Source organism: Ambystoma mexicanum, chromosome 8, assembly GCF_040938575.1.
Source record: "Ambystoma mexicanum isolate Mex_15411 chromosome 8, UKY_AmexF1_1, whole genome shotgun sequence".
In the NCBI taxonomy this organism is placed as follows: domain Eukaryota; kingdom Metazoa; phylum Chordata; class Amphibia; order Caudata; family Ambystomatidae; genus Ambystoma; species Ambystoma mexicanum.
In genome coordinates, this window is record NC_090929.1 from 413133003 (window position 1) to 413157632 (window position 24630).

General features: G+C 43.3%; 1 protein-coding gene across 6 annotated transcripts in view; it reads right to left on the reverse strand.

Annotated features, from left to right (window-relative positions):
* The window catches only part of LOC138472013 (F-box only protein 6-like), a 405487-nt gene that overhangs the window by 38743 nt on the left and 342114 nt on the right, over positions 1-24630 (reverse strand). For all 6 annotated transcript variants that reach the window (XM_069609920.1, XM_069609921.1, XM_069609925.1 and 3 more), the window contains one exon: positions 17526-17661. In XM_069609920.1, the coding sequence (XP_069466021.1) occupies positions 17526-17661 (136 nt within the window). The remainder of the gene's footprint in view (positions 1-17525; positions 17662-24630) is intronic.

Sequence of the window (24630 nt, forward strand, 5' to 3'; positions counted from 1 at the left end):
GGTAGAGTTTGGGTGCTTTAATGCTATTGCTTAACCTAAAGGGGTGGCTGAATTTTCATTTGAACTCTAATGGTTTATGTACAGATTTTAAATGACCGTTTTATATTTGTGTTTTGTACTTTTATGGATTTTGGTATCTGAATAAAGTTTATTACAACTATGCATGGATAAAACAATGTGTTGCCCATCTATTTTTGTTGATATTCTCAGCATAGCTCACTTTTAGGGAATTTTTTATTTGGCGATAATAAGAGAATTGGAAAATGTACCCATCTTTTTTTGTTTTCTCACACTGATCAAAAGAGTCCAGAGTTGTCTTGTACTTTCTGTACATAGCTTGAATGGTTCCATCGATTGTTTTCGGGGACTACCTTCTCATACAAAACATAAAACTGAACAAATGGACTCAGTAGTTTTGCACCTGGGATCAACTAACAGTTTTGTTTCTTTTTTAAATATACTGCAACTTCCCTGTTAAGTACTGCGTTTCTGGAGCAGGCTGGTCCATTACTGTCCTGCATGCCGAAGCCTTGGTAGGCACAAGCACAGCGAGAGCTCTGGGATGTTCCCGTCGCAGGCTGCCCCGAAACGTTGTGCTTACTGCTAAAAGCACACCATAACAGGGTTTTTCAGAGCGGTAAACCGTTGTGTGTAAAAATTGTGCATCGAATTCCCACGCAGCAAAGCTACAAACTATGATGGCACATGAACATAGAAAAGTGAGGAAGTCTTGGAGGTGGCCAAGCGCATCCCTGAGAAAGCACCAGGGATCGAGATGGCGAAAGGAAGGTGGGCAGTGTGTGGTCAGTGGAACCAGATTTGAGGGGGCAGAAGCAAAGGTGAGCTGGGGCAAGAATTAAATGTCTGACCACGTGGGAGGCACAAGTGGTCAAGAGAGACCACTGTTTGTGACTGTCAGGTTTTACCTGCGTGCCTCGCCACCAGATTTGTGGATGCTTCTGCTGCGGGTGCTAATTGCTGATTGATGTTAAGTTTTGTTTGTTCACTTCTCTATAGGGATGCTATTAGTCAGAAGTCACTGTGATCTTCTGCCTTGGCTATATAAAAGGGTGGGAAACATTGATTAAATCATCACCCCTCCTGAATTCGTTTTTACGCTAAATATTTGTAATCTCTATGACTTATTCCATCCTTTTAATATAGCTGATAAAATACACACCTACCACTCCTCACTGTATTCAGTTCTTTCTTTTAAGGGATAGATCTACCTACTGGCCATAGTTTTTTCCAAGTTTCTCAGCTCTTCAAACTCTGTCTTGTCATTTTTCTAGTGAGATGAAGCGTACACCGCTCAGTCTTTCAATCTTCCACTTAAGATGCACCACGGGTTTCCCAGACATTTCTGTATGTGGTTTGCTCAGTTTCAACAAAATACTTTACAAAGAGTGAAGTTCTTAAAATCAGTGCCCTCAGGAGAGGATTTCTTTTTGTCATAACCAGCATCTAAGGCCTTCATGGTAAGGCGGTGACTCTTGCGCGCCAATGGCACTCAGATCTGTTCTTGGTTTGCACATACAGATATTCAAATCAATGTATATCTTGAAGAACTTACATTCCAAGTGTCATGCACTCAGCCCCAACTTATCTTATTTGCTTCAATTCCAAAACATAGGTTATTAGAACATAATGTCAATTGTTTAATCTTAAGAGAATGATTGTTATATAAAGAATCATAACTCTTCAAATAATTGATTTCCTAACAAAACAATCTTTACTCTAGAAGTATAATTAGACAGTCAATTTTGGTCTGACTGACTGTTGAAAATTAGTCTTGTGTTGTCTGCCAAAACGTGTTTTGCCCAATGTGGACTTTCTCAAGGTTACAACTTCTACTTTGTTTGAGTTGCCTGATATGTTTGTTGCACATTTATAACAAAAGAATGTAATAATACAAGAAGATAAATATGCTTTATAATGGTAAGAGAAAGAACTGCGCAAAAAGGAAAAAACAGAAAGAATAGTCATATTAATGACATTAATATTACTATTCAATAAGTACTTTCATTATTGCTTATATTGGTTTGCAATTTTCATTTTACATCTATGTGTTTAAGTGCATCTTTTTTATCAAATCAGTTGTAGATGGATCTGAATCAATTAGAGGAACAGTGTAAAGATTCGAATACATTAAGAACCAGTCGATTCCAAATTACTGTTGGTGTTTTGCTTAAGTTATAGCCCAGAGCAGTGTTATAAATGTATGCCCATATTGACTACTGTATTTATTCTGGTGAATTAAAACGCTATGAAAGAATAAACTGAAGCCTCAAATTTACCTGAAACGTATGGGGTCCTCTGTAATCAGTTTCCCTCCAATATTGCTAATGTTTATATTGCTTCCTGATTATGGTCTTTTTGTTCTAAAGTAAAATTGTTGTGATCAATATCATGAAGTATCTTTTCCTCTACTAAGAAAATGTATTACACAATTGTGGTTATGTACTTACTTGTTAGTAGGTTATCAATCTGTGCAAAAATCAGCACTTAAATAAACACCAACAAGGTGGGTTTTTTCGCACTATTGACCAATTCATCTTTAATATTTCTACCTCCATTGAAAAACTGAACCTGTGGGCACCACAATAAGAGGAGAAAGGAAGACAAATGTTATTTTTTTTATTTTTATGTTTTAGTTAATAAAATTACAACTTTTACATTTCCATTCAGATCGTTTTCAAGGATACCATTATCAGTTCACTTCGACCATTAGATGATGAAGAATAAGATACAGTCTTGGAATAAGGTTACTCGTGCTGCAATCAAGTTTAGTCAGGTATCAATTCTTTGTTCGTGGAGATTCAGTCTTTATTTGGAGATTAGTCTACTTTGGGGCTTATTGCTCTTTGGCTATTTTGGAGTCTACCTTTTCAATGATCTCGTTCCAGTATTGCACTAGTCGGTGCGTGAGACTCTTATAGTTACCTGCTAATATTGTTTCCCATCATTCTTCGTGAGAGTTATTACAGTTTTCCAATGCTAACAAGACCGAAATATTTTTTCTTTCTTTGTCCAGGGATGCACACTCCATAAAGATGCGATAAGATGTTTCTGGCTGTTTTTAATTTGACAGAATCGGCAAAAGTTCACATTGATCGGGATTTGTTTTGTTTTTACCAGAACTTCCCTTGTTCGTAGGAGGTTCAACTGGAGCCCAGAACAAGTGTCTCTCGTCTTTCGACATGGGAAGAGTTCTAGGTATTTTGGTAGTTGGTTCAGTTTTCGACAGTCTAGCATACAGTTGAGCAAAAGTTTATGTTCAGCTTTTTTCTCTATGGTATCTATCCAGTCTTCTTGCTGGATTTTTCTTTTGGCTTTGCATGGTCTGCATGTCAGTATTTCTTCTGTGATGCCCATGGTTATCACCTGTTGTTTAAATGCATCTTTCCATGCATTTAATATTGTGCTATTGATGGTCTTGGAACGGGTCCGTAGTAGCCGCACAGCAGGTATATCCTCATTTACCACAGTTTTCCTGTAAAGATCCAGTGTTTTCCATGTTACGATTGATTCTAGCGACTGTAGTGCTAGCTCAAATCTAATTTGCTGCACTGGGAAAGAGGGTGGTAGGGATAACACTATTCTCCAGAACCTTCCTTGTAGTGTATTCCAAATTTGCCATGGTAGGTTTAAAAGAGATTAATTTCCGTATGTTACTATCACAGTTACTTTTCATCGGTAGAACATGGTCAAGGGTTTGCAAGAAAATATGGCATATTTCTTGTAGAGGATAGCTCCTTGTCGAGCTAGAGAGTCGATTTTTGTCATGAGATGATCTTTCCATAGGCCTCCATCAATGCTTTGATCAATCCATATTCCTAGGTATTTTGTTGACTTCACAGTTTCTAGTTTTGTCTATTGTAAATGGATCATCAGATCTTTCTTTTTTTCTGATATATTTTTTGTTAGGGGCATTAGATGTGATTTTGCAAAGTTAAAGCTTAGATCGTTGTTTTCTGCATAGTTGGAGACAGCGTTCACTCTTTTTTGCATGCCTATTTGTGTTTTGTCAAACAGAACTAGATCATCCGCGTATAGTATCAATTTTATAGGTATTCCATTCAAAATGGGCGGGTTGGTGATCAAAGCTTTTTGATGTAATTCAATGTCTGAGAGATAAAGACTGAAAAATGTGGCAGCCAACGGGCATCCCTGTTTTAGGCTGTTCCATGTCGGAATGACCTCTGACACTGCACCTATATGCGAGAGCCTAACTCGGACACTAGTGGATGAGTAGAGAGCTATTATTGGTTCTAATAGGTGCAAAGGGCAATTCCATGTTCTGAGTTTTTGCCACAATTTTTGTCGAGTGACACTGTCGAATGCCATTTGAAAGTCGATGAATATCGCAAGTGTTTGTGTCTTGGTCTCCATAGCTTCTAGCTTCAGTAAGTTTAGTATCAGAAGGTTGATGTTTGTCCCTATTCTTGTGTGAAGCCCGTTTGTCTCTCATCAAAATTGTTGTTGCTTGTTATCTATTTGGTCAGGCGGCGTTGTAATATGGTGGCAAAGAGTTTCCCAAGGGGGTCCAGCAGCGCTATCGGTCGATAGTTGGTTGGTTGCTTCCGGTCCACTTTTTTATAGATCGGTATGAGTATTGCAGTTTTCCATGTGTTTACAATTTCTTTGTTCTTTATAATAAGGTGAAACAGATATTGGGGGGCGTGGCCAAGCAGCCATGGAGTAGGATGCGATTCCTTGGAGCTCCGTGATCCGACTTATTGATTCGAAGCAAAACGCATGTGTTGACGGCTGATTCCAGCGACAAAAGATACTGTATCTGGGTGAATACTTCAGGCAGCAGATGAGCGTATCGGCGAGAGAAAGTGGACACAGCAGATTGAATTAGGCCACTTTCAGTCCTGATCCGAGAGCGGCGCAATGGATACTAGGATGGCGGCTTACTAACACAAAGGGACCCCCGGCGGCACTCGAAATCGGGTGCCAGGCGGGCAGTGAACGGACTGCAGGCGTGCAGCGCGGATGGAACAGTGAGTGGCCGACTACCGGAGAGAAGCCCACGAATAGCCCGAGAGGATGTACACAGCTTTAGGCCACCGGGCCATGGGATGGGCGGCACGTCCTTGGTGCTCCCACTAGACCAGGACGATGTATACACGAAACGTACAAGAAGGACAGCGTTCACACAATAAGGTGGAAGCGTCGAGCACGTAGGGATTACATCCCGAAGCCGCACCGAGGAGTGGATGAGCAAATACGGACACAATAAGTGGCGCTGAGATCTGTACGGCCGAAACAAAATGGCGACCGATCCTGAACACAGGATTACACTGGTGGAGCGTGAAGCGGCCTCGTAAGGGGTGGGACGCAGCAAATGGGTATATGCATCTTGTAGGTATCATCGGCCTTTGCAAGGTTGCATCATGTGGTGAAAAGTCAGAGAACCAAGACCAGACAACCCACAATGGAGGTCTTCGCGAAAACGCAGAGGACCCCCACAACATCGGAGCAGAGCGCGTCCACAACTACTGCTGAAGAAGCCCCAGAAGGAGATAAGCACCAAATCCTGGAGGCTATATCGGAGCTGAGCACCAAGTGGGGCGCAGCAATGGCGGACTTACGGACAGCCCTGGAGGGCAAAATCGATGCGGTTGGGACTGAACTTGCCCTGTTACGGCAAGATGTCAGGGGACTGGCAGAGAGAACAAGTGGGCTGGAGAGTGCAGTAAAGACCAATACTGATGTCAGCACAACTAATGCAAAGGAAGTTCATGTGCTCCTCGAAAAGCGGGTGGAAGAAGCGGAGGGAAGAGCGAGGAGAAATAAATAATATACGGGTGGTCGGCCTGCCGGAAGGGGAGGAGGGTCAAGACCCTACAAACTACATTGAAAACATGATCCTACAAGAAATAGGAGCAGATAAGCTTTTGCAGGTATTCACGGTGGAGCGGGCGCACCGGGCCTTCATGAGGAAACCACGACCTGGGGCTCCGCCGCGACCTATCATAGCGAGGATCTTGAACTATAGAGCTAGGGAGAAGATCCTAGAATATTTTCGAAAAGGTGGGACAATACAGAGAGCATCTGCCAACATTACAGCATACCCGGATTATACGTTGCTGGTGCAGAGACTGAGATACAGCTACGTGGCAGTCAAGAGGAGGCTGCGAGCAGCAGGCATCAAGTACATGCTCCTGTACCCGGCTAAGCTGAAGGTACTACATAAGAGCAGAATGCTCTTTTTTGACACTCCCGAGGAGGTGGTAACGTGGTTGGATCTGCAGGGCTGTCCGGAACAAGAAGTGGACCGTGACCGGCAGGAACAGGACATTGGGGGTACCGGATTATACCGGGAAGCGAGACTGGTCGAACACTGGATAGCATTCGGGCCTGGTGCCCGTCATGGACTGGAATATAGTAGGTAAATTGCAATTGGAAGCTGCATAGGGTTAACACAATGCGTTATATATTTGTTAATAGGAGCAATAGGATGGAGGCAACCCACCCCCGAAATACTAATAGTTAAGTGGCCATTAGGGCGACTTTACCCTACTGAGCCCTGAGCATAAGTTTGTGCTGGATGGGGCTAGATGTGGGGGTGCCTGAGATCCAGGGATGGAGCTAGGCAACAGTTGGAGGGGGCGTTGTTGGGAAGGGGTTGGCTGGGGGGAGGGAAGGGAGGTGGGAAGTTTGGGGTGTACATAGTTTTGGGGAGTTTAAGTTTGAACATGAGCCTACATGGAAGAGTTGGAGGGTTGTATCTGCATAGCATGACCGGGAGGGTTCGGTTGGAAATGAGGGAGGAAGATATCAAAGCGCTATGGGAGATCTCAGGATAGTGACGTGGAACGTCAGGGGACTTAACAGTTATATGAAGAGGAATAAGGTCATGCTGTATTTGAAAAGGCAAAAGATAGATGTTGCATTGTTACAGGAGACGCATTTGACGCGGGAGAAGCTGGAGCTAGTTGGGAAAAAATGGAAAGGGATTGTGGTGGGTTCGTTGTACTCTGCTTACGCTAGGGGAGTGCTTGTCTGGGTGGCACCTCATGTCCCGTTTCAGCTACTGCAGGAAATGGCAGAAACTGACGGGAGGATGGTTATATTGAGAGGGCTGTTGGAGAATAAAGAGGTATGCATTGTGAATACGTATGCTCCTAACCATAACACGGCGGCATACTTCAGGACTCTGTGCACCAGTCTTAGTATGTGTGTGGGAAGCGTGGTTATTTGGGGCGGGGATTTCAATTGTGTAATGAACCCCAAGGTGGATAGATCTGACAGCAGGATTGATAGGCCCACCCCAGCAGCCAAAGAATTGCAGGTGTTACTAGATGATTTCGGCTTTGTAGATGTATGAAAGCAAAACATCCCAATGATAGGCAATATTCGCATTATTCTGCCCCGCAGCAGCTACACACGAGACTGGACTATGTCTTTGCCACGCCGGATGTGGTGGCAGAGAGCACTCAAATAGAACACAAGGCAAGGGTCCTCTCGGATCACTCGCCCCTGATTCTTGGGTGGCAATACTGCCCCCCGAGGGCGCGGATCCCGACGTGGCGCCTCCGAGCGGAGGCACTCAAAGATCCAGTCTTTCGTGAGGACATAAGAGGTGAGATCATTAACTATTTTGAAACGAATACTGGTAGTGTTGACGCGGCGGGTACACTATGGGAAGCTTTTAAGGTGGTGATGCGGGGGCAGCCATAGCTAAGTCAAAGGGCCTGCAAGGTGGGGTTCTGGCTGACCTACAAAGAGTTGAAGATAAACTAGAAAGAACATTAGGAAGTGACAGTGTGGACACTGAGCTAGTACTTAAACTACGACAGCAATGCGCGGAACATTGGGAAAGGCTCTGTAACCTCAGTTATGAAAAGTATGTAAAAAGACAGCACGCGGGAGGAGATAAAATGGGTAGGCTTTTAGCATGGCTGCACAAGAGTGAGACCCCTAGACCCCCGATTAGGACAATAACTAGAGAAGATGGCGATGTAGTAGATACTCAAGAAGGAGTCAACAAGGAATTTGCAGATTATCATAGGGTGTTATACGGGGACAAGGAGGGAAGTAGTCAAGAGGAGATAACCGAAACACTAGAAGATATAGGATTACCTAAGATAAGTGATGAGGAGAGAGAAGAGCTTGATGCACCAATTACCCTGGAGGAGTTGAAGGAGGTTGTGAAGCAGTTGCCCACCAGTAAGACCCCAGGAGCAGATGGGTTCCCTAGCGAATTTTACAAAGTATGTAGAGAAGAAGTACTACCCCCAATGATAGACATGCTTAATGAAGCGTTTAAGATGGGAAGGTTGCCGGAGTCACTCAGAGAAGCGATCATAATACCGCTTCCTAAACCCAACAAACCGGTGTATAGTTGTAGCTCCTACAGGCCTTTATCGATGCTGAACCAGGAGAGCAAGATACTGACGGCTGTCCTGGCAAACAGATTGCGGAAAGTAATTAGTAAATTAATCCACCCGGATCAAACGGGCTATGTTCCAAACAGGAATATAACCCATAATCATAGGAGAATCCACCGTGTGATCGATTGGGCGGATAGAAATGAAGGCGAAATGGCGATTGTATCCCTAGACACAGTAAAAGCTTTTGACTCCGTTAAGTGGTCATGGCTGCTGGCGGCCCTGAAAGGTTACGGAGTAGGGCCGGGGTATATCAGGTGGGCAAAAATGCTATACAGTGAGCCGTTAGCCAGAGTTCGAACGGGATCAGTGATATCCGAGAGATGGCAGCTTAGTAGAGGTACCAGGCAGGGGTGCCCCTGGTCCCCGATGCTTTACATTCTAGCCCTGGAGCCCCTAGCGATATACCTCAGGCAACAGTACGATACGATAGGTATTGAGGTTGGGGGGGAGCAGCATCTAATATCCTTATATGAGGATGATTTATTACTGCACCTGAAATACCCGGAAGAGAAGCTTTAATATATCCTTGAAGTGATGGAGAAATACGTGGGGTTGTCCGGCATTGTGGTAAACCCTCAAAAATCCAGTATAATCCCCCTATAAGCTATAAGGGTACCCCGAAGGAAAGGTTGCCGATGTTACAGATACCATGGGTGACTGGTTCTTTCCGTTACCTTGGCATAGATGTGTATCACACCGCAGAAGAGGAACATAAGCACAACACCGTGGTAGCTGTTGAGAAAATCCGGAAATGCATGAAGTTTTGGGAGAAGTTGCCCCTAGCCATGATGGGACGGGGGGCAATGCTTAAGATGGTGGTCCTACCTAGGCTTTTACATTATTTTAATAATATCCCACATATGATACCCAAGAAGTTCACTGAATTGAATAGTATATGCAGGGACTTCCTATGGCCGGAATAGAGTAGCGCTATGGAAGTTGCAGAACTTCTACAAAAAGGGAGGTATCAGGTTGCCCAATTTTGAGGCCTACTATATAGCAAGTCAATTAGAATATGTGGCCAATTGGCTCTCCGACGAAGTGACCCCTGAACATAGGTTGTTTGGGCGGGTTTGCACCCCATTTTACTTAAGGGAAATTATATGGTTGCCTGAGACAGATATGAAGGAGCGCCCTAAAATGATGATGTTGGGGTGGAAAATGTGGCGTCGAGCGTGTCGGAAGATGGAGGACCCATTCCCGTGCTCCCCGCAAGTACCGCTGGTCACATTAGCGGGAGGGGACGAGCAGCTGAGGGTGATTATCAGAACCTACTGGGAATCAGTGGGGCTGGTAACGTTGGGGGACATCTGGCAAGAGGGGACCATTAGAGATTTCGAAGAACTTGGGGAGGAGGTGGGATTACACACTGGCCAATTTGTTACATACCATAGGATGGTTCAGAAAATTCGGAAAACGTGGCCTGAAACAGTGTTGGCGGAGGAACCAGATGCTACTGTGGGGGTAATATATGACATATCGGAAGGGGGGCATGAGATTTCTAGATTGTATGAGATGGTGATGACCAAGGTGGGGAAGGAATTGACACATCTGAAATTGATTGGGAGGAGGAGGTGGGGGCCCCAATTGGAGATGGGATGTGGGAACGCGCCCTGGGATATCACAAAAAAGTGTCAAGAAACGCTAGACTTAAACAAATACAGCTGTACATAACGCATAGAGCATACATGACCCCCCCTGAGGATATCTAAGTTCCGGAACGTTGGGCGACAGGCGTGCCCTAAGTGCGACATGGAAAACGCTAACATGACACACATGTTTTGGTCATGCCCAGTAATCGAAAGTTTCTGGGGCGAAGTGGCACAAAAATTAGCGACAAAAGGGGTCACGCTTGTCATAGATACGCCCTGGGCCTGCTTGCTGGGAGGGTTCCCCAGACCACGGAAACTTAAACATGTTGCGAAACTGAAAAACTTGGCATATGTGCTAGCAAAACGGAGGATCGCCATGGGATAGAAGAAATGCCACAAGCTGCGGTTGGAGGTATGGTGGAAGGAGTTACAGAAATGGGCAGAGGCTGAAACAGTAGTATGGCAGGAGGCGAGCAGCATGAGTGGGGAGAAAGAAGTGGGTACCTTGATGGCATGGAAATTATTAATAGCCGAACTATTCGGATCTATATCGGACCCGACGGAATCCGAAGATAGTGAGACCCGGCCACATGCAGCAGATGCTGAACGCGAAGTACAAATAGGCTCATGATGGAGGGTGGGACTTGGGGTGCAGTGGCAAAATGGAAATACAAATGGTGTCTAATGGAATTGTTGGAAATTACACTGTGTGTTGGATTTGTTTGTATTGTTGTTTGGTTTGAATAAACTTAAGAAAATATTTATTAAAAAAAGGTGAAACAGATATTCAAAAACTTTTGCCAACGCTTCTGGATTTCTTTTCAGGGTCTGGTTGCTCAGTCCGTCTGGGCCCGGTGCTCTAGATGTATTTAGCCGTGAGATTGTCCTCTCGCGTCTCTTTTTTTTTCCATAGATTTTAGTGAAAGGTTCAGACCAAGCTGCCTCCGTCACATCTGCTATTAGCAAATCCTTTTTTTGGGTATTATGGTTCATTAAGTTCCACATTTCTCTGGTGTTGCGTTGGTTTTAGGCAGCCAGCATTGTTTCAGCGTCTGTTTGTAAGCGCATGATGCATGAGCTCTTTTGCCAGTTTCTGTATTGTTGTTTGTGTTTCATGACGACTCGTTTTTTTTCTTCATAGCTCAATTTCTGTGCCATATGAATCTTTAATCTCAGGTTCTTTTCTCTATTGGCCGTTTCCTGATTGTATGCATGGATTTGTTGTGGAGGCTCAGATTTTTGTTTCAATCTAAGGCCTTTGTGTGTCCGGATGAGCCATACGTATTCGATCTTAGCCTTCTCTGTCATGTCTGTACTTTGGAATATCATTGGAAGCTGTTTTATCTGTTCCTCTGATATCCGTAGACGGTTTAGACCATGGTTCAATTCCAAAGGTACAGCAGACTTAATATGAGGACGTTTCTGTGATTCTTTCCAGATCAACGTAAGTATGCTGTGGTCACTTGTTGTCTTATCGGTAATCTCCACTACTTCGAGTTTGGGTATCAATGATTGTGTGATGAAGATATAATCTAGATATCCAATTGTGTTTCCTATTCCCCGTGTTGGTTTAGCTGGAGTGTCTCCTTGTATGTAACCATTTACAAGGTCTATGTCCGTCATTGAGCATTCATTATGCCACAGTTGAGTTTTTTTAGGAAGTTCGTTTTGCGTGAGTGTGGGACCAGATTTTGTGAATAGGTGGATGGATGTTCAAGTCTTCGCATATGATTGTCTCAATTTTTGGGTAGGTGACTTGATTCATCTAGTTTTGTAAATATTGCATCAATGAATATGTTATCGTTAATTGCACGAGGATTCCAGTAGATGTTACATATACATGATATCCTTGTGTTCATCTCGTCTTTTTTTCCTCTTGCATTTATTGTGCATTCAGCAGTTTTTTCCAGTATGGTAAGTTGAGTGAAAGGGTTCTAATGAATTGATTTGATCACATGTAAGTTCACTCCTGCTTTATCATTAGAAGTCCCAAAAAAGGGTGACCTTTTTGTTGAGTGATAGCAGGATTCATGTGTATGGTAAAACCGTCACATGTTGGTTGTTCGCTGATCCATGTTTCTTGTAAACATATTATGTCACCATTTTTTAGAATTGAGTTTTAGCCTTCGAATAGATGTCTGGAGCCACAGGAGTTCCAGCAACATAGTTTCCACGGGGCTTATAAGATTCTGTCTTCAAGTTATGTTTTGTTGTTTGTGGAATGGTTTTTTATTTGTTGGTTTTCTTTTGTTATTCCCTCATTATAAGAGATTTCGAATCCCAAGCTTGAGAACTTCCTTGCCATTTCTATTATGGCAATTGCTGTTTTTTGTGACTGTAAATGTACTGCTACATGGTTGTTCCGATATTCATGAAGAAATTCAATTGTTCCGATGTCATCTGATTTAATCGAATGTAAATTGGGTATTGCATGTAATAGCCATAGTACATTCGTTCTATTCAGGAGGATGTCATCATGTCTCTGCCATTTGGCCTTCATGTTAACAGTTTTATCTGAATAAGACCCCTTGGGTCTTCAAAGATTGGTAGCTCCTATCTCGAGTCTACCATTTCTTTATGTATTGGATGGCTTGATTCTTGGTTTTTACATCTTTTGTTTTGTGCTGATTTTAGTTCAGGTTCTGTGAAAATTGTTAGTTCTGTATCTGAAATATCATCACAGGATAATATTGTCTCTTCTTTTTCTTTCTGAGAATAAGCCTTATCAACAATGTACTCGTCATCTAGCATTAATGAGACTTCTTCTTCATCTTCATTTGTATAGGTAGATTCAGCAGTATTTCTTGTTGTTCTAGTCATCGTCTGTTATGATTTTTGGTTCTTCCATTTTTTCGCCTTTTTTTTTTTACTTCTGTTGGTTATTCTGTGCAATCTTTTTTACTTGGATTTTGTGCAAGTGTTTGGTTGCTTGTTGAGGCATCTTTATATTTCTTAAGAAGGTGCAAGATCCTTTCATGCTGTTTTTCGATCTAGGGGGTTTGTTTTTTTCTTTCAACCCAGGTGTTTGATGTTTTAGTTTTTCTTGTTGTTTAGCTCCCTTTTGTGAGCCTTCAAATATGGAGAAAGTTGGTTGTTTTAATTTGATTATGTTTTTATCTCCAAGGTTTTTTGTCTCCGCCGTCTTGTTAGCTGTCTTGGCTAGTAAGGTCTCATGTTGGGTTTGTTGTCTCGTTTCATTCTCTTGTTGATTAGTATTTTTTCTTTGCTCATTGTTTCCTAACTGTTTGACCATGCTTATGAGAGCCATTGTCATGTGTTCTTGACGTTGCGATCAGCTGTGTCGATGTCGAAAAGTCTGGCTTGCCATTGGGCAGAGCTCTCTGTTTTTCTATCCATTCTCTCCTGTATTCGAGTTACAAATGCCTCCAGATTAATTTGTTTTGTGTGGATTAGGGCAAGAAGTGTCGCTTGGTCTTTCATGCATCCACATGGTTTTTTGTTAATTTTAAAAATGGCGCTATGGCGTAAATTGATGCCGCCATGAACGAGTTCTGGAGATCCAGCATTGTCACTGGGATAGGTTGTGTTGGGTTGTTTGTCTCTTTTTCACAGTCGCAAATGTGGGAGTTATCTCTTCTTGCTTCAGGGTCTTTTGTTTGTGGTTTTTGGTTATCTTGTTCTTGTCTTTGTTCTTTTTCTTACTTGTACCTTTTCAATCGTTCTTGTTGGTTCTCCTTGTTCAATTGTTTGTTAAGGTGTCACCTTGGGTGAATGGTTTTACTTTTTGTTTGTCGAGTTGTGATTTGATGTTTTTTTCCATAAATGTGTGGTCCTTGTGTATGTATGGTTCAAGTAAGCTTTATATAGGGTTTCGGTTCTAGCTTACTTCCACCGTTGGTGTTCGAGGCTAGACAGCGCCCTCGGTCAATCTGATGGTTGCCCGCAGTGGCACTAAGGGGTAGATGCATGCTGTTGGTTTGGCACTTCTGTTTCTTCTTTGGTGCTGGGGGTCAAAGGCTTCAGATGCCTGCAGTCCCCCCAGGGGGTTCGAGGCCAAACGACGTCCTTGGTCAATCTGATGGTTGCTCAGAGTGGCAATAAGGGGTAGATGCCCACTGTTGGTTCGGCACTTTTGTTTCTTCTTTGGTGCTGGAGCTCAAAGGCTTCAGGTGCCCGCAGTCCCCTCAGGTATTTCACGCTCCTTTGCGTTTTAAAATAGGTGTTGTATTGCGGTCTTGTGTTATTTGGCATTTGCTTCTGGTAGTTGTGCTCAGGGACAAGTGTTGGAAAAAAAATAAAAATGCTACTCGTAGTCTCTTCTGGCAACGAAGCCCGATGGCTTCTCGCTGTTGGTTCTGCACTGTAGTTTCGTTGCAACGCTGGGGCTCAAGAGCTCAGGGTGCCGACAGTCACTCCAGAGTTTACATGCACCGTTTGCGTGTTAAAGTTGAGATTGGTTTGCACATACTGAGTTAATTCCAATTTCCTTCTCAGAAGCGAATATGGCTCGCAGTCGTATTGGCGCAGGGGCGCGAGGGAGATCAAAGGCTGTTGCCCGCAGTTGCTCCAACGTGATTTATGTGCAGATCTGTGTGCGCAAGCTGTCGTGCAAGGTCTAATACTGTATTCAGGGTGAGATAAAAGTTGGGAGTTGCCTCAAAACGAGGTTGCTGCTAAGATACAATTACTACTAAGCAGTTCTGACTTTGAGGAGGCGGCAAGGGACGAAAGTAGTTGATTTACAAATTAAGATCTTAATCAATGTTACCCGTGGTCCAGGAAGAGTTCTTGCTTTTCAAACCAGGTCGGAGTGCCGAACACTCCGCTGTGGTAAGTGTTTTTGTAGGCAGGCTCCTCCTCTAACAAATGATGGAAAACAAGAACAGACTCCTTCAGCAGCACGATGGGTCAGGTAACGCATGGTAATGGATTGCTGGCAGACCAAACACTCTGCCAAGCATGTTATCATTATTCTAATATCTCAGTTGAGTTTTTACTATTAGATCCTGTAGAGTTGACACAGTGGGGATCTCAATCAGCTATATATGTATGACATACTTAAATGGCTCACTAATTTATTTAGGAAACCCAATTGAAAACTGCCCGTTTGATGTCCACAGTAGGAGAAAAAGAAAAAATGATTATAATTCTCTGAACATTTAAAAACAGTCTGCTTGGTGTTAATACTGTCATAGTAGACATAGTTAATTCAAAGACATGATAAATCTGCTGTTAATTATAACTTTTCCTTGTAAATGTAGTTATGCAGTAACTTCTGAACCACACCAACTACAAAGGGACAACAAATGAAATAACACATTCTGCTTAACTAAATATATGTGAATATAAAACATTAAAATATATGTGATTTGTATGCAGTAGAAATAAGAAAAATAGATAGGAAAAACCTACAGAAGGACATATGAAAAATCCAAGAAAAGAGTTATGAATGAACCCTACACCACTCAGGTACATATTATATGATGCGACATAAGCTTTGTTGATCCTGATGAAGACTTGTTGTGTTTTAAAGATGTATTGCAACCCAAAATTGAAAACATTTAGATCTTGTGATAAAAAAAATAGCACATAGGTTGTAACATATGTATTAGAATTGATATAGAAAGACATTAATTCCTATGGTGGATATATGAAGATCCTATGTTGAAAGTAATTTGAAAATATATAAATTAATATTTTATTATTTGTTGAAAATGAATTGATATGTATGACAGTCTGAATGGGATATAAATGGTACGATACATTGATCCATGGGATTATTCTTGTTATCTTTCTTTGTATATATTGAATTGTGTTGCATTTATTATATCATTATATAAAATAATGGCTTATCGATTGTGAATTGCTTTGTATGTACACAACATAGAATAAAGAAGTGTAAAAAACAGGTTCATTAATAGAGTGAGTTGAGAGCAGTTTTTGACTTTAAAGTAATTTATTTTTACCATGGCTCTCCACTAAGCAAGGGTACTTACCACAAAGTCAGACATAGGAGACAGCCAAGAGGTAATGGTTTCAACTAATTATGTTTTATTTAAAGGAAATAATGCCTTCCCTGGCCCTACGTCTAAAGAAATGGTTTGCCCCGAGTCTATAAAAATAACAAAAAGTTGCTTGTCAGGATGTCATACAACAGAAAACTGCCCTCTTTCCTGGAGCTTCTTATGTATCCTAAAGACTGTCCCTACTACCTAATACAAAACACACTAACACAGGAACAACCACAAAGGTCTGAAAGAGATCCCCCTTTTAGGGTTAGCACTCATGGTTGGTTTCTGAAACCCACCCAAAACTTTCTTGCATCTCATTCAGAAGACATTCCTGAATAAACAGCTCCAAATGATTTGAGTCTTTTCATTATTTCTTGGTGGTGCTTGATCATGGTCCCCACCCAAATGTCTGTGACTTGTATCTTTAGCATTTTGCCTGATTCAACAGTATACTCTTTTGCTTGGCCCAACGGATTTGCTCCTGGTTTCCTGCTTTGACGCAATAGGCCTCAATAGCTGCTGCTTGTTCTTGAAAAATATTGTGTTTCACCCCAGAGCAGGGTGTTTGGTATTTCCACCCTACTGGGGTTCTTGTGTATCTTATCCCTTCGAGGGTTATCTTGGCTCTAAGCCTGGCTTGGGTAGTTTGGTTGGTTGTCTCTCCTGGGACCCTCAAGTGTCTTTCCCCTTTGTGGGATATCTTGGTTTTCAGCCTGACTTGGGCAGTTCGGTATGTCGGCCCCTCTTGGACCGGTGGGGTTCTCACCCCCTTGTGGGGTACTTTGGTTCTCAGCCCGACTTGGGGTGTTTTCTTCTTCGGTCCTTCTTGGACCTGTGAGTTTCTGACCCAATTGTGAGGTATCACCTGGCCTTGCCACACTCTTCCTTGTTGCCACTGCGTGCTGCACACCTGGTGTTTGGTGGTGTTGCTTGTCGAGAAAGGCACTGCCCGGGCTTGCGTAGAACCGCGTCCTTGGCTTCTCTCAGACATTGTCCATCTCACCGGGTGCGTCGGTTTCTCTCCTCTGTCATCGTCAGGACTTCGGCATCCTTCAGATATATGTTCTATGGGTACACTTGGTTAACTTGAGTAGAGAGAGAGACTAAAATCCCAAGTTATTCAATTGGTACAAAAGTCTAAATACTTTCATGCTTGAAATGTTTGGAGTAAATGCTTTATAAGACAAAAAAATTGGAAATAAATAGTTGAGTGCCATGCCTGGCAGAAGCCCTCTGCCTTCTCTTTTTCTAAGTCTGGGAGCGCAATTGAAGGCACAGATTTCAAAGGGATTTGTAGGAGTCCTAACCTAAGCACAGAGTTGAGGGAGGTTCTAACGCCAACATTCAAGGGATAGAATAGTGCATCAGCCTGAGTAGGCAGAAATGCTTCAGGGGCTCCACAAGGGAAGTGAGATTTTAAACATATTGCAAATATGTTACCCATTTGTACATTTTTGCTTTTTTCAGCCAATAATAGATGTCCATAAGGCTATTATTTGAAGAATTGATTGAAGGCAACCCCATATTTTCAAGAATGATATCACCACATGTTGTACCTGTCGCCACTTTGCATCGCTCCACTGGTCTATTAACACTGGTTCCGGACAGAACTCCTGCAGAACAATGAAATCTTCAGAGAGCAGTTGGACGCACACTTCGTACTGACACCCACAGTCATATCTTGCAGCATACCTATAGAGAACACACAACATAAGTTACTGTTATTTGGGTCTGACAGCATAAATGCAAAAATGCACCTTCTCCAATGCTAAAACTCTGTTGAATAAATAACATTCCAACTTGGCAATTTAGAGTTTAGGGAAAAGAGCAGGTAATTGAGACAGGCAGAAACAAACAATAAGACATTTGATTAGAAATTTAATTCATACCACAGACGGAACAAGTTACTTACCTGCAACTCCTGTTCTCCAGCAACGGTCTTGCATGGATTCACATTCTCATGAATATTCCCTGTAGTCACGCTGGGGATCCTCGGTAAAAGAAAGCAGTTTAAAATTAAGCTTAAACTGCTCGTCACCTCTATAAACTACCAATGTCCTTTGGGTCATACTGCCCCCAGCCAATAACACTTGTCCTCCTAAGCTCCACCCATGGTGGCCATCTTCAGATTTGGTAGTGCACATAAAGTAGCAGTATGAGCCATGAAGAGCCAGTGTCATGGGTATCAGGCAGGTAGTTGGGGCAAACTGGGTGGAGGCTTGGCAGGCCTGGCATAGGCACACAAAGAACCCATAACAAATCCCTCCTTTCATTCCTTCCTAGTGTTTGTAGTAACTTCCTGGTTACCACTTCCTGTTGCCAAACAGGAAGTGCATGATAACTCATGAGCTCTCTAGTGTTTGGGTGTGGCTGGCTATATAAGCCACACCCAAGATTCTTCCAGTGCTTCGTGTTGCTTACTGTGAGCTGTATCAGCAACACACTTCCCGTGCTCTGGATCAGCCAGCATCTGCTTACCTGCTCCGGATCATCCTGTTTCTGCTTACCTACTCCGGATCATCCTGCTTCTGCTTACCTGCTCCGGATCATCCTGCTTCTGCTTACCTGCTCCGGATCATCCTACTTCTACTTACCCGCTCTAGATCATTCAGCTTCAGCTTACCTAGTTCTTACTCCACGCCGCAGCTATCTCCAGTCAAGAAGGGACTTCTACACCGGCACCTGTAAGAACAAAGAAGAACAGCGTTAACACGCGCACATCAATAACGCTGCGCATACTCACCGAATCTTTCCGCGATGCTGGAATCCAGGTTAGTTGCACGAGCGCACAAACCCCTGTAAGAAAGAAGAGACATTATTCATTGCGCTCGCTCCAATAACGCGGACACATATTTCACTGCACTCTCTCTCTCTATGTGGTGCATACTTACCAAAAGCCTCTGTGCAAACCTACCTAACCACCAAGTCTCCAGTATCGCTGAACCCGGACTCGAGGCGCTAATACCACATAATTTCTCCTGCAAGGGAAAGGGAGAGACATTACCAGGCGCGCTTGAATTGAAGGCGCTGCGCAAACCTACCAGCAGCTAGCTTCTACACGCAGCGCTACTCACCCACAAAAATAACGGCAAACTAAGACAATATGGACAATTTTGGACACTCAACATTCTCCATGCAACGTTCACTTGTGGGAAGGACTTTCTAGCCAGTGAAGAAACTGGCGCCTTGAACTCTCGGCCTCGCTGTGAAGGCATAAAACAGCATTTGGCATCTGAACATGAGTAAATCGCGCCCCTGCAAATGCAGGATGGAGTGCACACCCTACTAAAGATCAAGGTATTCCTCCGGGTGAAACAGGGGAAGTAAAGACTCTGGGTCAAGGGAGGCTCGTCCATCGCTCCTGCAGAGACACTGTCGGAATTGAAATAATGTTATGCCTCCTATCAGTTGTCTAAACATCATATGCGAACAAACTCCGCAGCAAGGTCTTGACCTTAGAGAAAGTAATGTAAGTCGCCATCTTGGATTAAGCCGCCATTTTAGGTTCTCTTGTAATGTGGAAGTCACCCTGAACATCAAAATGGAGGCCGAATTACATTCTGAGTAAGATTCTGGCCGTTGTGACCTCCGTACACACAAATAATTAATATGCCTGCAGGCCACTTGTCGGGGTCGCGAACTGAGACCTTGTCCTATTGCTGACCTATGTGTAAATGTACAAATATATCAGCGAAACTAATCAAAATGCATATATTATAGGATTGACCTGGCTAGGAACCCATAGGCCCGATCCCTAGAATGGTTAACCCGCGAAGGGGTTGGCCAAGGGCTGGACAAACAATATAAAAGACCCAAATATTCCAATGTGCGGTCTCTCTTACTAATGCATCGAACCTTCGTTGAAGTTCGTTACGTTACTCTGAGAGCCAAATAGCTATCCGTGTGTCAATTGACTTTGGTAACTGTTGTAGCTTTTAAATAAAGCACTTGTATGTTCTTTGTAACCTGTGTTGGTGTGTTTCTTTTTGGGCTTCCCGGCCTCATATTATTTTTATGTTTCCACAGTTGGCGCCCGAACAGGGACCCTCAAGATTGATGCCGGATCATTGAAGGTTGACGCAGACTATCGAACCGGGATCGGACGGTGTGATGCTGCGGGCCCGACCGAACGAGACACGATACCTCAGCAGCGCTGCACGATCCGATCCTTGGATGATAGTCGTGTGGTCTGACACGGCATCTTGACAAGGGTCCATTTTTGAGGCGGGTAGATTTGTCGAAACCACTAAACACAAGGTAAAATTCATTAGGTAAGTTCTTTGGTAAACCGTACGGTCCTCCTTAGGTTTGGTCAGGTGCAGTCGTGACCCGGCTCTTAATTTAACCCTGACAATTTGAATTTGGCGTATTGTATCTGCAGACACAATTACTGACCAGGTAACACCAATTTTTTGTGAAATGCCTGGGAAATTGGCTAGCTGCTTTAGGGCTCTGTTCCGCAGCGATCGACAATCTTTGGAATTTAGCCGCCCGGCACCACAGGAGGGGTCGCCGGCATGTACTATGTACTGTAGGTATGGCATTGGAAGTATAGTATTTAATGATATTTGGCACAGACAAACCAGACATGCCTCCGAATTTCAGTGGCCAATCAATGGTAGTTTCGAGATCCCCCGTATTGAATACCTAGAATCGGTCTTGCTAAAAAAGAAGGCCAGACCTGCAGCATTTGATGTTTTGCAGAATTGGAAAAAAGAAGCGCTGCAGCAGCTTAAAAGTAGGGATAAACATGCACGCCGTCATAAAACAAATGCCGAAAAGGGGTTGTTATATGATAAGGAAAAACATTCGGAGTCAGTTAAAAATATGGATAGGGCTTTTTTACTCAGAATCCAGAAAATGTATCCCTCTAAAGATTTCCATGTTTCTGAAGAATTTATTGAAAAATTGTTAAACGAACGCAGGCCTGGTGCCTCTGCGCCACCTCCGTATGATCCTCTCCCGGGTGCTCTGCCCATTCCTGCTTTTGTTCCTGCTGTTATTCCTTTTCCCCCTGTACAACCTATTGTTCCTATTCCTCTAGTTGTTGTTCCTCCACCTATCCCGCCACCCCTTCCTCTTGCGCCGATAGTTGTACCCTTACTGAATTTGCCCACACATCCGCTCCCGAGTGGTTCTGTATTGACTGAAGTTGATCAGGGTGCGGGGTCAAAGATTGTCACTCGTAATACTGTTTCCTCAGACAAGAAACGATTATTATTTGCATGGGCTAAGCACTGTATGGAGAAAGGTGATCAAGTTAACGTTTTTTCCACATTATCAAATTTGAACAATTTTCCCAAGAAAAATGTTTTTATTGAAGGTTTGGGGACTCATTTATGTGTGATGTGGGGTAGATTGCAAAATTCGGATCTCCCACAAGGGTTGAGGGATCTAAATGCTTCAGCACTTTCGAGGGACACAGAGGAGAAAGTATATGGTCATGTTGAAAGATTGTTTGAGTATAGGAGGGACTTTGAGAAATCATGAGATGAGGATGATGAAGACGACAGTATGTATGTGCAGAAACGGTTCCTTCCGCGTCGTAGATCGGCACCTGAGGAAGTACAAATTTGTACCAAAGATACGATTCGATGGATCTCGGATTCATCGATACCGCCAGATGAAGTATATGACACGTATAGTCAGTATACAGTAGAAATGCAAAGGAAGGTGATTCAGGTAATGGTACAGTACCTGCAGGAAGGATGTGGAAGGAAGAAGGTTAGTTGTCCTATAGAGTTATTGGGAATTTATAAAAGGGCTTTTTCGCCCGACACTTCTTCGACTGCCTTAGCGCTCGACCTGGCTCTGTTACTTAGTAAGCGGTCGGAGTTACCTATATCTCAGTTGCCTATGAGAGAGGTTCCTCCGACATTTGTCCCAAAGGTTGAGATTCCCGCTAACGCTGGGACTGGTGCACCCGCTGTGGATATCCCTGCGCATTATGTATCACAATTTGTTCACGTCCCGTTTTCACGACAGGAAGTGAACACTATTAGACAATCAATTCCCGATATCAGGAAAAACCCGACAGGGTTTTACAAAGAGATAAGAGTCCGTTTTGCAGTCCTCTGTGTTCACCTGAAGTGGCATTGACTTGCTATTCCCTGTACTCCTGCCCGTAGATTTATGGAAGCAGGTTCGAACAATAGACGCAGTGCCAGGATTAGGAGATACGTGGGCTAACATGACTAGGTTTGATGGGGAAAGACCAGCTGGTGAGAAACCACCTCAGGTAATACTTACTTTGCCTGATAGAATTGTTGCGAAATTGAAAACCATAATTCCTGAGAAAAGAATTATTTGGGACAAGCTTACGGCCTGTGTTCAAGGAAAAACTGAAGGTGCCACCGAGTTCTTTAATAGATTCGAACAGGTATTCTCTGATTTCAGTGGACAGGACTTGGGCACAGAGTCTGGGAAAAGGTTGTTTGTGGACAAATTTGTACGTGGGTTGTTGCCCGACATCCAGTCACAGATTATGTCCTCTGAGAGCGCTTGGCAGGCGAAATCCCAATCTGAAGTTTTGCACATGGCTCAGTATTATGAGAACCGTGTTAATAATGAAAAGGAGAAAATAGAGAAGAGGAAAGGAGATTTGAAGACTAAAGTATTGCTACAACAAATTGTTAGAAATCCCAGAGGAGGTACTTCACAGATCAGAGGTCAGTATGTCCCAAAAGGAAACGCTCCTTTGGGTCCTGTGAATGTTAATCAATGTGCCTATTGCCGCCAGGAAGGTCATTGGCGAGCACAGTGCCCCGTCCTTCGACAAAGGTCAAACAATGCGTTTGGGAGTATGGGTAGACGACCTAGAGGTCGCCCTGGAGCAGGGGGCCCTGATAGAGGTCAGTTTTCACAAGATCCTCAGCAACCTTTTTCACAGGAAAATCAGACTTCGAGTGTAGACGCAAGAAACATATTTGATCACCCTTCTGCTGCCTACCTTTCTGAAGAGCTTCCTTCCGATAACATTTTATTCCGTTAGGACTGCCCGAAGCAGGGTTTGGAACCCTCACCTATTCCCGTTAATCAGAAAGGTCCCTACGTTGAATTGTTAGTGGGGAATAGGAAACATCAGTTTTTGATAGACACTGGAGCACAGAAGTGCTCCATTGATCATTCCCGGGTTCCAAACATTCCACTATCAGGGCAAACAAATGTTTCTGTAGGGTTTTCTGGTATACCAATTGTCTGTCCGGTTTCTTCACCGGTGTCTGTTTCTTTGGGTCCCTTTACGGACCATTGCCCTTTCCTTCTGACTTTGAACTGTGGAGAGAATTTGCTGGGGTTAAATTTGTTAAAGAAACTGAATGCAGTAATTCATTGTTCCTCTGATGAAGTACGACTGACGGTTTCACCACAGCAACTTCCCAATTTTCAGTTTTTGACTCGACCATTGCCTCCTGAGTTTAGTGTTGTTCCAGAATGTTTATGGGCGGTTGACGACAATGATGTCGGGGTGCTACAGATTGAGCCCGTTAAAATAGTTTTGAAACATGGAGTTAAACTACCACGCATTCCGCAATATAAAATATCAGTTGAGGGCGAGCGTGCTTTGAAGCGCATTGTCTCCGATTTTGTGCATCGAGGGGTGATTGAAGAGATTGCAGGTAGTTTATGTAACAGCCCGATTTTGCCCGTATACAAAAAAGGCGACAATGCAATCCCATACCGTTTCATAATTGATCTTTGTGCTATTAACAAAGTTGTCGCCCCACAATTTCCAATTGTGCCTGATGTAACAACGATACTAACAATGATCCCTGCTACAGCTACGCACTTTAGTGTTGTGGATCTAAAAAATGCTTTCTTTAGCATTCCTATACACAAGGAGAGTAGATATTTGTTTGCGTTCACTTTGGGAGGACGTTCATTTACATTTACTCGGGTACCTCAAGGGTATACTGAAAGTCCAAGTATTTATAGTAGAGCTTTGAAAGAGCAGCTCGACACCCTTGAATTGCCACCTACTTGCACACTACTTCAGTATGTCGATGATTTGCTTTTGGCCACAGATTCTGAAAGTGCTTGTAAGGAAGGCACTGTACTGTTGCTTGTTCATCTAACTAAAAATGGTCATAAAGCTTCGCTCAAAAAATTTCAATATTGTTGCCAGGAGGTCGCCTATTTAGGTTACCTCCTGTCAAAGGAGGGGAGAAGATTGACACCTGAAAGAATAAAACTTATTTTTGGCATGTCTGTTCCAAATACACAGAAGGAAGTCAGGGCCTTAATAGGTATGGCTTCTTACTGTAGGTTGTGGATCCCAAACTTTTCACTAGTGATAAAACCGATGTTGGCTTTGACGAAGAAGGGCATTTCTCTGCCGCTGCCATGGAAATCGGAACATCAACGATCATTTGAGCTTCTCAAAACCGCGTTATGCTCTGCACCGGTTCTGGGTACTCCAAATTATGACAAGGCCTTTGTGTTTTTTGTGCATGAATGTGATGGATGTGCTTTGACTGTGTTAACACAGGAACATGGAGGGAAGAATAGGTTGTGCGGCTACTACTCCTCCGCCCTTGATCCTGTCGCATGCGCTTTGCTGAGATGCTTGCGAGCTGTCGCTGCTGCTGCCGCGTCCGTAAAACAGAGTGAGGGAATGGTTCTAGGCCATTATTTAATTTTGATGGTACCTCACTCTGTAGATGT